This window comes from Oncorhynchus gorbuscha, linkage group LG15 (assembly GCF_021184085.1).
Source record: "Oncorhynchus gorbuscha isolate QuinsamMale2020 ecotype Even-year linkage group LG15, OgorEven_v1.0, whole genome shotgun sequence".
Lineage (NCBI taxonomy): Eukaryota > Metazoa > Chordata > Actinopteri > Salmoniformes > Salmonidae > Oncorhynchus > Oncorhynchus gorbuscha.
This window is the reverse complement of record NC_060187.1, coordinates 34,531,813-34,546,144: the sequence shown is the minus strand read 5'-3', so window position 1 is coordinate 34,546,144 and position 14,332 is coordinate 34,531,813. Positions and strand designations below refer to the sequence as shown.

Below are 14,332 nucleotides of genomic sequence, written 5' to 3'. Positions count from 1 at the left end.
CAAGTTTGTTCGTGTTAATTAAATGCCTTACTTTGGCATGGCTCTGGTGGTTTTTGAAGTCAATCTATGTTCCATAGAGAACATTGAAAGTTGAAAGCTTTGTTATCATTGAAAGCTTTATCGTTTTTAATTGATGATAAAAATCCACGTTGGTGCGAGCCACTACAAGGTTTACATAAAGCGACCCTTTTGAGGAGTGCACTGCAATGACGCCTATGAACCCTCCTTCCGTCCTCATGTTCCATCATGTAGTAGCTGAATGGCACGTAGGCGGCGGAGTGGACAGGTGTCATGGCTTCATCCATTGGTACATAGACAGGCACGTATCTAATCGCTGACCTTAGCTGCTAAACCATAGGAATCCCTGCCCGATGGATAGTTGTTGCTTTCATTCCAGCAGTTAGTTGCTGTCGAAGGCCCCACAGAATTTGTGCGTCTGCTTCTTCTAACAACCAGTAGTGTGAGTCCTCACCATTATGCACAGGTATGGCACGAGGCAGGGTGCTCTGCAGCGCAATGGGACACAGATTTATTTGAGGTTGACAAACAGGCGAGGAATCGTATGCGCACTGACGGTGGGTCGGTAATCCATGGTGGTTACCGTAGTCCTGAAGAAGGCACAGTGATGCCAACACTGGCGATTTACCCAATAAATGACTTGGGAGTTTATATATAGTGTGCTACTCTTTTATTTTGGTAACCGTAGTCTTGACATAGGATACTGGCAGGTACACTCTTGATGATTGTTTCATTGAGCGCAACAGAATGGCGCGCGATATAATAATTTTCTATGATTCTTGCCATATGTTGACCTCTCCATGCTTCTTCGTCGGTTTGTTTCTGGTGACACTTAATCTCTTTGCCGCTGAGTATCTTGATAGCCTTACAGACAAAAACGAAGATAAAATCCCTAACCCGTTTTAATATGTCCTTTTTATAAGTCCCGCTCAGATTTTTATTTCGTATTAAAGATGTTTAATTGATGCTTCATGGCAATAAGTAAGTTACTACCTCCAAATATCTTGATCAGGATGCGCAAGTGCTGCAGCGTTGTGTGAGTTTATTTCATGAAGGTCTCGGGCCTGCGCTCCTGGTGGAGGATTGCTCTGGCACTTGCTCACATGCCTCGATCGGTACTCATTCTTCGTTTAGTGGTCAGTATATAATGTGTTTTGACCTACCGGAGACAGTGAATGTGGAATTGGGGAAACTTTTCGGTCACTGTTTCACGTTATTCTGTGCCTTGCTGAGATCGTGGACTACCTCTCTTGTCTCTTTGACAGGTTTAACTGGTGTGTCGATTATTTATTGATCCTTTAGTTAGATTAGAGTTCGTTTGCTGTCAGTGCATATGGATTACTGGCCGCGACACATCTGCTTCACATAGAGTTGATCAGGATAATGATTGTGGAATGTTGTCCCACTCCTCTTCAATGGCTGAAATGACGTTGGAGGTGGCTTACAGTAGAGAAATTAGCATTCAATTATCTGACAACAGCTCTGGTAGACATTCCTGCAGTCAGTGTGCCAATTGCATGCTCCTTCAAAACTTGACAACTGTGGCATTGTGTTGTGACAACTGCACATTTTAGAGTAGCCTTTTATTGTCCCCAGCACAAGTTCACCTGTGTAATGATCATGCTGTTTAATCAGTTTTTTGATATGCCACACCTATCAGGTGGATGGATTATCTTGGCAAAGAAGAAATGCTCACGAACAGGGATGTAAACAAATTTGTGCATCTTGTATTTCAGCTCATGAAACGTGACACATTTTTATATGTTGTGTTTATATATTTGTTCAGTGTAAATCACTGGTTGGGTAGACTGTCCCATGCCGATCCATGGCATGGCCAGGGGACATCATCTGTGGGAGCATTGCCTGTCAGGATATGGTCTGGAGGAACACTGGCTCTTTGCACTAAGGCAACAGGGGTAAACGATATCTGGTTCTGGCGTGTGGTGATAGACCATCTGTCCACTGGGGCTGACAACTTTGTAGTGGGGCCGGTACACCATTGCCGGGGCATGTGCTCTGGGGCCTGTAGAGCCCACTATGACTCTGTTCTGGAAGACCATCCCATGGTAGGGTGGGTAATGCTGGGTGTACATGGCAGAGGAGCTTCTTGGGATGCGCTGGTCAGCTGGATCAGTGTTTTCCAACCCTGGTCCTCAGGTACCCCCGACTGTACACAGTTTCGTTGTAGCCTTTGACAAATTCACTTCATTCAACTCATTGAGGGCTTGATGATTAGTTGATAAGTTGAATCAGGTGTGCTTGTACATGGTTATAATAAAAATGTGTACTGTTTGGGCTGCTCGAGGACCAGGGTTGGGAAACACTGAGCTGGATGTTAACTTCTCCACATACCAGATGGGCCTTTGCCCGTGCAGTTGACCAACTGGACTGCCTGACAGAGTTCTGGTTGTGTAGTAGGCTACGGGGCAGCAGGTAACCTAGTGGTTAGTGTTGGGCCAGTAACCGAAAGGTTGTTAGATCGCATCCCGAGCTGACAAGGTGAAAATATGGCATTCTGCCCCTGAACAAGGCCGCCATTGTAAATAAGAATTTGTTCTTAACTGACTTCCCTAGTTCAAGGTTAAATAAATAAAACAAAACAAAAAATACTGTTTTATTTGTGTAATATGTCATTCTCCCCATGCCAGTTATGATTGGACATGAATAGCCAACACAGTGGTGGAAAAAGTACCCAATAGTTATACTTGAGTAAAAGTAAAGATGCCTAAATAGAAAATGACTCAAGTAAAAGTGAAAGTCACCCAGTGATATACTACTTGAGTAAAAGTCAAAGTATTTGGTTTTAAGCATTCTAAAGTATCAAAAGTACATGTATAAATTATTTTAAATTCTATATATTAAGCAAACCAGACAGCACAATTTACTGATAGCCATAATGACAAAGCAAAAACAAATATCTTATTTACATAAGTATTCAGACCCTTTGCTATGAGACTCAATTGAGCTCAGGTGCATCCTGTTTCCATTGATCATCCTTGAGATGTTTCTACAACTTGATTGGAGTCCACCTGTGGTAAATTCAATTGATTGGACATGATTTTGAAAAATACACACCTGTCTATATAAGGTCCCACAGTTGACAGTGCATGTCAGAGCAAAAACCCAAGCCACGAGGTCGAAGGAATTGTCCGTAGAGCTCAGAGTCAGGATTGTGTCGATGCACAGATCTTGGGAAGGGTAACAACATTTCTGCAGCATTTGAAGTTCCCCAAGAACACAGTGGCCGCCATTTAAATGTTTAATTTTTTTTTGTGTTACTTTTACCCCCTTTTCTCCCCAATTTTTGGTATCCAATTGGTAGTTAGTGTTGTCTCATACGGACTCGGGAGAGGCGAAGGTTGAGAGCCTTCTTGACACAATACCTGCTTAACCCAGAAGCCAGCCGCACCAATGTGTCGGAGGAAACACCGTAGACCTGGCGACCATGTCAGCGTGCATTGCGCCCGGCCCACCACATGAGTCGCTAGAGCACGATGGGTCAAGAACATCCCTGCTGGCCAAACCGTCCCCTAACCCTTGACAACACTGGGCCAATTGTGCACCGCCCCATGGGTCTCCCAGTCGTGTCCGGCTGCGACAGAGCCTGGCCTCGAACCAGAATCTCTAGTGGCACAGCTAGCACTGCGATGCAGTACCTTGGACCATTGCGCCACCTCTTGAGGCGGCCTCTTCATTCTTAAATGAAAGAAATTTGGAACCACCAAGACTCTTCCAAGAGCTGGCCGCCCGGCCAAACTGAGCAATCGGGGGAGAAGTGCCTTGGTCAGGGAGGTGACCAAGAACCAGAAGGTTACTTTGACAGAGCGCCAGACTTCCCGTGTGGAGATGGGAGAACCTTACAGAAGGACAACCATCTCTGCAGCACTCCACCAGTCAGGCTTTTATGGTAGAGTGGCAAGACGGAAGCCACTCTTCAGTTAAAGGCACCTGACAGCCCGCTTGGAGCTTGCCAAAAGGCACCTGAAGACTCTCAGACCATGATACATAAGATTCTCTGGTCTGATCATACCAAGATTGAACTCTTTGGCCTGAATGCCAAGCGTCACGTCTGGAGGAAACCTGGCACCATCCCTACAGTGAAGCATGGTGGTGGCAGCATCATGCTGTGGGGCTGTTTTTCAGCGGCAGGGACTGGGAGACTAGTCAGGGTTGAGGGAAAGCTGAACGGAGCAAAGTACAGAAAGATACTTAATGAAAACCTGCTCCAGAGCACTCAGGACCTCGGACTGGGGCAAAGGTTCCCTTTCCAACAGGACAACAACCATAAGCACACAACAAAGACAATGCAGGAGTGGCTTCGGGACAAGTCTCTGAATGTCCTTGAGTAGCCCAGCCAGAGCCCGGACTTAAACCCAATTGAACATCTCTAGAGAGACCTAAAAATAGCTGTGCTACTCAAGGAATAGCTGACAGAGCTTGAGAGGATCTGCAGAGAAGAATGGGAGAAACTCCGCAAATAGAGGTGTGCCAAGCTTGTAGCATCATATCTAAGACTCTTGGCTTTAATCACTGCCAAAGGTGTTTCAACAAAATACTAAGTAAAGGGTTTGAATACTTATGTAATTGTGATATTTCAGTTTATTATTTGTAATAAATAATCAAACATTTCTAAACCTGTTTTTGCTTTGTTGTTATGTGGTATTGTGTGTAGATTGATGGGGATTTAAAAAAAATCTATTTTAGAATAAGGCTGTAACATAATGTAAGTCGCTTTGGATAAAAGCGTCTGCTAAATGGCATATATTATTATTATTATTATTATTATATTATAACAAAATGTAGAAAAAGTCAAGGGGTCTAGATAGAGAAACTCAAAATACCAAAATGAGAGATACTGTACTTTATTAATGTTTCAATGGAACCAACCAAAATCATCCAATTATTTAATACTAAATAAATTTAACCAAAATAAATGTTTCATAATTACTGACACTCCTCATTTAGTACTTAGTGCATCCACCTCTGGCAAGAATAACAGCATGGAGTCTTTTCCTGTAAATGTTAAGGTTAATGAACCCACTTGGAGGGATTTTGGAAAATTCCCCTTTGCAGATCCTTCCAAGATCGTTCACATTCTTGGTTTTGCGATTATCAACTGCCCTCTTCAACTCGGCCGACAGGTTTTCGATTGTATTGAGGTCCGGAGACTGAGATGGCCATGGCAGTATATTGATTTGGTTGTGGATCTTGAGTTATGTTATAATTACATTGTTTGTGCATTGCCAGTCAGTTGCCAGTAATTTTGGATCCCACTGTATTTATTTTTTATTTAAAAAATGTTTTATTCACATAATTTCTAAATGATTCAGTATGCCAACCAATCATCTGAACAGCCTGACTTATTTGCAACCTTTTTTGCATAGTTTCTTTGAACCATAACATTTTGCAATTTATCATCGATCCAGGGGGTCTCTAACAGTTCTCACAGGTATTTTCTTAACAGGTGCATGCTTGTCAACAATTGGCAAGAATCATTTTACAAATACTCCAAGTGCTGCATCTGGATTCCAACATTTAAAAAAAATTCATCTTCATCTCTTTTAAAAATAACTTTAGGCCCTGCCTTTGTTACTTTGGATGCTTCTACATCTGCATTGCTTGCTGTTTGGGGTTTTAGGATGGGTTTCTGTATAGCACTTTGACATCAGCTGAATTAAAAATGGCTTTATGAATACATTTGATTCATTGGTTAATATTATCTAAGATTAGCTAATTACTAATCTCATGAACTTTGTTTCTGCGACTACTTATATTTCTGTGCAAATTTGAACTATTTCCTGGGTAGCTTATCTGAAACTGAACTCATAATGATAATAGGCTGTATTTCTAATAATTATATTTCTGATAATAACAAAGAAGGAATAAATGTATTTTTGAGCAGATTATGTTCAGCAGATGATGCCTTATCTGTTTTAGCTTGGCTGTAGCAGGGTGCCATATTCTTTGTGCCATTTCAGCATAGCTGTCTTGCTGGACTGTTGGTCTCGGGGTTTCTGGCTTCTCTGGGTGGAGAGCTGAACTCTGGTTGAGGTGATGGTCTCACTGGGTGTAGTGATGATCTCTCGGGGTGTAGTGATGATCTCTCGGGGTGTAATGATGGTCTCTCGGGGTGTAATGATGGTCTCTCGGCGTGTAGTGATGGTCTCTCGGGGTGTAGTGATGGTCTCTCTGGGTGTAGTGACAGTCTCTCTGGGTGTAGTGACGGTCTCTCTGGGTGTAGTGACGGTCTCTCTGGGTGTAGTGACAGTCTCTCTGGGTGTAGTGACAGTCTCTCTGGGTGTAGTAATGGTCTCTCTGGGTGTAGTGACAGTCTCTCTGGGTGTAGTAATGGTCTCTCTGGGTGTAGTAATGGTCTCTCTGGGTGTAGTGACAGTCTCTCTGGGTGTAGTGATGGTCTCTCTGGGTGTAGTAATGGTCTCTCTGGGTGAAGTGATGGTCTCTCTGGGTGGAGTGCTGGCTTTTCTGGGTGGAGTGCTGCCTGGGCTATCTGGTTGAGGTGATGGTCTCTCTGAGTGGAGTGCTGGACTATCTGAGTACGAGGCTGTGGTGTTCTTATTTGCTGGCTTCCTATAGGCAGGATTATAATTCTTGCAGATGGGTATCTCTCTGTGGCCCTAATGGCTACTTCTGCTATACAGCTGCCAGCTTGTTAATGTTAGTTAGCTAGAGATCAAAGTCAGCCAGTCAACTTCCAATGACATGGACAACGCTCAAGATGCCAGTTCTGTAAGACATTCAGCACCATGGACAGCATAACTTAGCTAGCTAGCTAGATACAGTTGAAGTCGGATGTTTACATACACCTTAGCCAAATACATTAAACTCAGTTTTCACAATTCCTTACATTTAATCCTAGTAAAAATTCCCCGTCTTAGGTCAGTTAGGATCCCCACTTTATTTTAAGAATGTGAAATTTCAGAATAATAGTAGAGAGTGATTTATTTCAGTTTTTTTCATCGCATTCCTAGTGGGTCAGAAGTTTACATGCACTCAATTAGTATTTGGTAGAATTGCCTTTAAATTGTTTGACTTGGGTCAAACGTTTTGGGTAGCCTTCCACAAGCTTCCCACAGTAAGTTGGGTGAATTATGACTCATTCCTCCTGACAGAGCTGGTGTAACTGGGTCAGGTTTGTATGCCTCCTTGCTCGCACACGCTTTTTCAGTTCTGCCCACAAATTTTTTAAAAGGCCATTAAGCCATTTTGCCACAACTTTGGAAGTATGCTTGGGTTCATTGTCCATTTGGAAGACCAATTCGCAACCAAGCTTTAACTTCCTCACTGATCTTGAGATGATGCTTCAATATATCCACATAATTTTCCCTCATGTATTTTGTGAAGTGCACCAGTCCCTCCTGCAGCAAAGCATCCCCACAACATGATGCTGCCGCCCCCGTGCTTCACGGTTGGGATGGTGTTCTTAGGCTTGCAAGCCTCTCCCTTTTTCCTCCAAACATAACGATGGTCAGTATGGCCAAACAGTTCTATTTTTGTTTCATCAGACCAGAGGACATATCTCCAAAGATTACGATCTTTGTCCCTATGTGCAGTTGCAAACCGTAGTCTGGCTTTTTTATGGCGGTTTTGGAGCAGTGGCTTCTTCCTTGCTGAGCTGCCTTTCAGGTTATGTCAATATAGGACTCGTTTACTGTGGATATAGATTATTTTGTACCTGTTTCCTCCAGTATCTTCACAAGGTCCTTTGCTGTTCTGGGATTGATTTGCACTTTTTCGCACCACAGTACGTTCATCTCTAGGAGACAGAACGCGTCTCCTTCCTGAGTGGTATGACGGCTGCATGGTCCCATGGTTTTTATACTTGCGTACTAGTGTTTGTACAGATGAACATGGTACCTTCGGGCATTTGTAAATTGCTCCCAAGGATGAACCAGACTTGTGGAGGTCTACAATTTTTTTTCTGAGGTCTTGGCTGATTTAATTTGATTTTCCCATGATGTCAAGCAAAGAGGCACTGAGTTTGAAGGTAGGCCTTGAAATACATCCACAGTTACACCTACAATTGACTCAAATTATGTAATTTCGCCTATCAGTAGCTTTTAAAGCGATGACATCATTTTCTGGAATTTTCCAAGCTGTTTAAAGGCACAGTCAACTTAGTGTATGTTAACTTCTGACCCACTGGAATTGTGATACAGTGAAATTATCTGTTTGTAAACAATTGTTGGAAAAATTACTTGTCTCATGCACAAAGTAGATGTCCTATCCGACTTGCCAAAACTATAGTTTAACAAGAAATTTGTGGAGTGGTTGAAAGACGAGTTTTAATGACTCCAACCTAAGGTTATGTAAACTTCCAACTTCAACTGTATGGGTTGCTATCTAACGTTAGCAAACTAACCAGGTGTTGTCTACTGTTCAAGTTCCAGAGACAACACAATAATTCTAGCTTGCTAATTTAAAACTAGAATTTCTAGCTAGCTAGTTAGGTATAAATCAATGTATAATCAATTCTCACTCCATATAGCGTAGCAGTTGCAGCTCATTTTGGGTTTCAGTTAGAAGGTGAGAACACCTGCTGCCACTAAAATCCAGTGGCCATTCCCTGAAGGGGAGATATGAATATTGGTCTTCACCCAATTATATTTAACTTCTACTGTTTCTATCATATTGAATGTATTCAATACATCTAGCTCTCTAAATTAGCCAGCTAGGCTTGCATGACCCTTGTTTTTGTAAAAAAAAATACTAATCGGGTTGCCAAGGAAATCATTTTCAGTTAGCCATAGTAATTCATAACACTGTAGCTTAGCTTGGTAGCTAATATTTTACTTTTGTCATTTCTTTTACCAGGAACATTGATGTTTATATGTATCGTCCATCTTCAAAAAATTGTGTTTGTGAATTAATGTATTTTTGAGTAGATTATGTTCAGTAGATGCCTTATTTATTATTATTTTCACCTTTATTTAACCAAGTAGGCTAGTTGAGAACAAGTTCTCATTTACAACTGTGACCTGGCCACGATACAGCAAAGCAGTGCGACACAAATAACAACACAGAGTTACACATGGAATAAACAAACATACAGTCAATAACACAATGAAAATATATCCCAAACTACTTCCCGCAGCTATGCTTTGGGTGTAACTGTAGATCATGACATAACAACAGAATTTTTCAGGATTTATTAAGGAATGTTGACAGTTTTCAGGAACAATTGAAAGAAGTTGTTCACTCCTGCCGGCGTGCTGTCGTTAACCTGGAATTTAGACAGAGTTTTGCTGAATAAATTAGAGCCAATATTACAGTCTGACAACACTTATTTCAAGACACATAAGTAATTACAGAGCAATAACATTGTCATATACCTCATTGAGGATCTAGATAATTGTTCTAACCGCTCTGGATTACAACCAAATTATGATAAGTGTACTATATTACATATTGATCACTAAAAATACAACTTTTACAATACCTTGGAGTTGACCAATAAAATGGTCTGACGGGGAAGTGGACATACTTGCCATTCATATCCCAAAGGAAAGAAATGTTCTCACTACAATACATTTTTATAGAAAGTTATCAAAAGCAGATAAGATCTTGCTACCATTGAAAGGAAAATACCTGTCTATTTGTGAAAAATCCCCTTCATTAACCCATCACCCATGGGGCTCATATCCCAGTTTACCTATTTGCTTATGACCTTGCCTACACCTATCAACTTGTTTTTTTAAATTATATGAGAAAAAAAAAATTCAATTTTATTTGGAACGGCAAGCCAGACAAAATTAAACAGGCCTATTTATATAATGAATATGAATTCAGAGGGCAGAAATAATTTTCAGGAATTTTCCAAGCTTTTAAAAGGCACAGTCAACTTAGTGTAAGTAAACTTCTGACCCACTGAAATTGTGATACAGTGAATAATGAAATAATCTATCTGTAAACAATTGTTGGAAAAATGACTTGTGTCATGCACAAAGTAGATGTCCACACCGTTCTGTGAAGGGAGTAGTACATAGCGTTGTACGAGATCTTCAGTTTCTTGGCAATTTCTCACATGGAATAGCCTTAATTTCGCAGAACAAGCAAAGACTGACAAGTTTCAGAAGAAAGTTATTTGTTACTGGCCATTTTGAACCTGTAATCGAACCCACAAATTCTGATGTTCCAGATACTCAACTAGTCTAAAGAAGACCATTTTTTTGCTTCTTAAAACAGCACAATAATGTGCAAAGCTGTCATCAAGGCAAAGGGCGGCGACTTTGAAGAATCGCCAACATAAAAAATATTTTTATTTGTTTAACACTTTTTTTGGTTACTACATGATTCCAAATGTGTTATTTCATAGTTTTGATGTCTTCACTATTATTATACAATGTAGAAAATAGTAAAAATAAAGAAACCCTGGAATGAGTAGGTGTGTCCAAGTTTTTGACTGGTACTGTATATTTACAAAACATATATATGGATGCAGACAATTACATCTATCCACTATATTAATGCTGATCTAACCCCCCAAAAAATATAAATAATTGTCATATACCAGAATAATTCTGCACATATGGATTTTCACCTGTTAGCATGTTGCTGGTCTCTCTGCAGTGTTCTGCTCTCCCTTGCTGGTGGGCTGCATGGGTCTTCACATTGAAGGTGGATGACACTGCATTCTCAGTTTCACTGCAGGGACCATACATGTGGACAGGAGCAGAGGCAAAGCCCTGGGGCTGCATGGGTGATGGTGTAGGGTAAGAGGCAACATTGTGAGTTGGGCTGTTGATCACTACATAATGTGGAGGGGTCACATCAGGGGCACCCTGGCAGCAGCGATGGTCTGTGGGTTCGAAGGTAGGGGCCGTAGGCATAACTGGCATGTAGGCACCACTCATTGGGCAGAGGGTTTGAAATGAGCTGGCACCACCCATAAATATGTGATGGGTCCTGAAACAGGGCCCAAAGTCCTGGCACATTGGCAAGTTGGCCTGGTCGGGGTTGTAGCCTTGCTCTTGCCCACAGCCAATCACAATCCTAGATCCTCCTGGGAAAGCCACAACTGTTGGCATCCCAGCCATAGTCTCAATGCATCTCCAGGTCCTACCACATGCTTCAGGTGTAACATACTGGCACTCTGGCATGGCCCCAGTAGGCGCTGGGTCACATAGCCTTTGTGAATCTACAGGGATGATAGAGATTTGTTAGGGGGTCAATGACAATAACTACACAGAGGGTGAAGAACTACAATTGGTACATTGGGTAGGTATGAGCATAATATATTGTCCTTTTACAACCAATCGTTATTCAACTTACGCGCTTCTCTGGACCAGCTGGGAATAAACTGATGTTGTTGTGGTTGAACATACATCTGTGGCACTCCCATAATGCTTTGGTAGACCAATGGAATCACATAGGGTGTTCTTCTGTTCTCCTCATTCACATGGAATGCTTCTGCATTCTGACCAGTGCACTGATGCAGGTGGGCAACAATGGCCTGGGGGAGTGTCAATGAAGGGGGTATTGTTTCCTCCTGAGCCAAGATTGATGGATAAAGCAGAGTGGCTGTTGTTTTTTGTGGAGCTGGTACATATGGGTTTGGTAAAGTGACTGCCCTTGGTCCCGCCACGGGTGGCACAATAGGAGTGCTAAGCAATGGGAGCGCTCCAATTGGTTGAGCAATATAAATAGGCGGGAGCACCAAACTGGGTATATTACCCCCCTGTCCAGCTGAAATTGGAGGGTACACCAAACTAGGAACACTTATTTCTCCTGCTGGTGAAACACTTGGTGGCATGAAGGTGGCACCAACTGTTACCTGTGGTGTTGGAGGATACACCAAGCTGGGGGCACATGTTTCTTGTGCTGAATTTGGAGGGTACACCAAGCTGGGGGCACATGTTTCTTGTGCTGAAGTTGGAGGGTACACCAAGCTGGGGGCACATGTTTCTTGTGCTGAAGTTGGAGGGTACACCAAGCTGGGGGCACATGTTTCTTGTGCTGAAGTTGGAGGGTACACCAAACTGGGGGCACATGTTTCTTGTGCTGAAGTTGGAGGGTACACCAAACTGGGGGCACATGTTTCTTGTGCTGAAGTTGGAGGGTACACCAAACTGGGGGCACTTGCTTCTTGTGGAGCTAAAATAGGTTGACACACAGGAATGTTCACCACACTATCCTTTGTGTCCAGTGGTGCTGAGATGGGTGGGCCCATTACATTGACGCATGTCATCTCATCTGACACCTTGGATAAAACACCAAAGTTCACCCCATTAATTTGATCCAGTATCATCTCATTCATGTAGGGGTTGTACCCGTTCACATCAGGTACTGCACTGGGGAAACATCCATCCTGAAGTGCTGAGTTGACAGGAACCATAATACCAGGGGCTATTATATCATCTGACACCATGGTTGAAACATCTTCATTCACCCAGTTCATTTGATCCACTATCATTTCATTGATGTATGGGTTGTAGGCATTCGGATCAGGTAATGCTATATTTATGTCCATGTGCTTGTAAACAGAATTATCTCCAGGTGAAAGAGGATTCCAACCAGGTTGGGTTAGGAGATCCTTATTTCCATCACCAGAAAGCTGAGTGTCCTCAGTCAGCGCTAGGGGCATGACCAATTGGGTGTCTGGCTGATCTTTTACCACCTGCGATGGGGCTGTAGGCGGGGTGAAACATGGTGTGCAGTCAGGCTGGGTGTTACCTGGGGCACCAGTGGCATCATCACCACAAGCTGCTGCTGTTCGAGTGTTCCTCATTGTCTTACTGACTGATGAGACTCTCTGAAACACCATGGTCTTCGGGACCTTGTCTGACTGCACTACAATCATGTACTCACAGGGTACAGAAGGTGCCCTGATCAGAACAGCATTGGATATGTGATAGATCTCACTCAGTGGAACCCTCTCGGGGAAAGCTGACTTGGTTTGCCGGCACCGGTCTGGGGCAGCAGAGTTGATATCACAGGTAGCCGTCATGCAGTCATTCCTGGATTTCCTGCGGAAGACGTCTAAATCTTCGGCTTGATCTGCTGAGATGGGGTGAGGGGACACATTAGTGGTAACTGCCTGCATACTTCTCTGGAGGCCAGAGTCATTGAGGTATTGGCTTGGCAGGGAGGTTGCTTCTGCAGCTTCTTTGCAACCTGATAGACGAGGCAACGTTGTGCCAGTGTACAGAATGTTCTGGCTGTGGACCCAGGGCTGCTCAGCATCCTGCTCCACCACTCCTGGAATACTGGGAAGAGTTTGGAAAATCCTGTCTGGAGGGTAAATTCCAAATGGTTGGACATATTGACCACCAGGAGACACTGCTGTGGCACTTTCATTCTGAACTGCCAGCGGAGCAATCACAGCTCCAATGCCATGACTTGGGAACTTAGGCACTATAAGAGAAAAATAAATGTAAGGGTCACAGTATTTGATTGACTTTGAATTGTGATTTCTTACAAAGCCAGGAGATTTGTAATAGTCACATTTATTAATGTCTTGTGCTGCCATGGACTTTCCATTTTTATTACAGTAGGCTACTCTTCAGGTACCTGTTTTGGTACTTGGGCATGGCCTTATCATTATGGGCTATTATCTAGTTAGGCCTACCTTTAGTTGTATTGAATTCTCTCACAAGGTCGTTGATGGCAAGAGTTGGATTTTCTGTGCCCAACATAACATTGAAACATGTTACTTCAGTTTTCTCAACATATTTCATGATATTTTGTTTTAAAAAAATTTAGTTATTCTCAACAAACATGTGTACCTGTCCTGAAGTGCAAAAGCTCGGCGAAGTAAAATGTAGCAAACTGTGAGATGGATTCTGGCTGTCTTTTCACCACGGACCGACTGAGGCCTTCCAAAAGAGTCATCAAGCCCGGAGGCACTTTGGCGGAATATCTGCAGGACATCTTTCACCTCGTTGAGATAATTATCCTGAAGGGAAATATTATATAAATTAAATGAATCTAATATATCGGGCTATTACTTTATATAAGGAACACATCAGCTTCTGAGAATATTTCATTTGAATTTATACGTGCAACTATACAAGTTTGTCTGCGTTTGTCTGAAAAGTAGGCCTAGGTTAACTTACTCTGCGAAAAAAACGTCCTCTTTTCTATTCCCGTATTCCAAATGCAAAGAAATATGTTGTCACATGAATTTACCAAGAGGTAACAATGTAATACGTCAGTAAAAAACATAGAAATATAAAATTATGCAGTTCGTCATAATAACGGGCATGGCCCGCCCACACGTGGGAATGTCGTCAGAGCTTTAGATCACAATACATGTCATCTGAAGTTGCCGCCACCACCTCCAAATGGTGCCAACTAA

General features: G+C 42.5%; 1 protein-coding gene across 2 annotated transcripts; it reads right to left on the bottom strand.

The window, feature by feature from the left end:
- Positions 1-9,142: 9,142 nt before the first annotated feature.
- LOC123998354 lies at positions 9,143-14,143 on the bottom strand. Of its 2 annotated transcripts, XM_046303485.1 has the most exons (6): positions 14,091-14,143; positions 13,761-13,930; positions 13,604-13,657; positions 11,308-13,389; positions 10,577-11,173; positions 9,143-9,259 (listed from the first exon to the last, which is right to left on the bottom strand). In XM_046303485.1, the coding sequence occupies exons 2-6, from the start codon at positions 13,903-13,905 to the stop codon at positions 9,255-9,257; spliced, it is 2,883 nt and encodes a 960-aa protein (XP_046159441.1). In that variant the 5' UTR covers positions 13,906-13,930; positions 14,091-14,143; the 3' UTR covers positions 9,143-9,254. The 2 variants fall into 2 exon arrangements, with proteins under 2 accessions (XP_046159441.1, XP_046159440.1); XM_046303484.1 differs by lacking the exon at positions 9,143-9,259 and having other exon boundaries at positions 10,374-11,173.
- Positions 14,144-14,332: the final 189 nt, after the last annotated feature.

Excerpts from the sequence above, each read along its gene's own strand:
- LOC123998354 (XM_046303484.1), bottom strand. The coding sequence starts at position 13,905 with ATGTCCTGCAGATATTCCGCCAAAGTGCCTCCGGGCTTGATGACTCTT. Across the intron at positions 13,390-13,603 it reads AGAATTCAATACAACTAAAG|TGCCTAAGTTCCCAAGTCAT; the intron begins GTAGGCCTAACT and ends TTTCTCTTATAG. Across the intron at positions 11,174-11,307 it reads CAGCTGGTCCAGAGAAGCGC|ATTCACAAAGGCTATGTGAC; the intron begins GTAAGTTGAATA and ends TCATCCCTGTAG.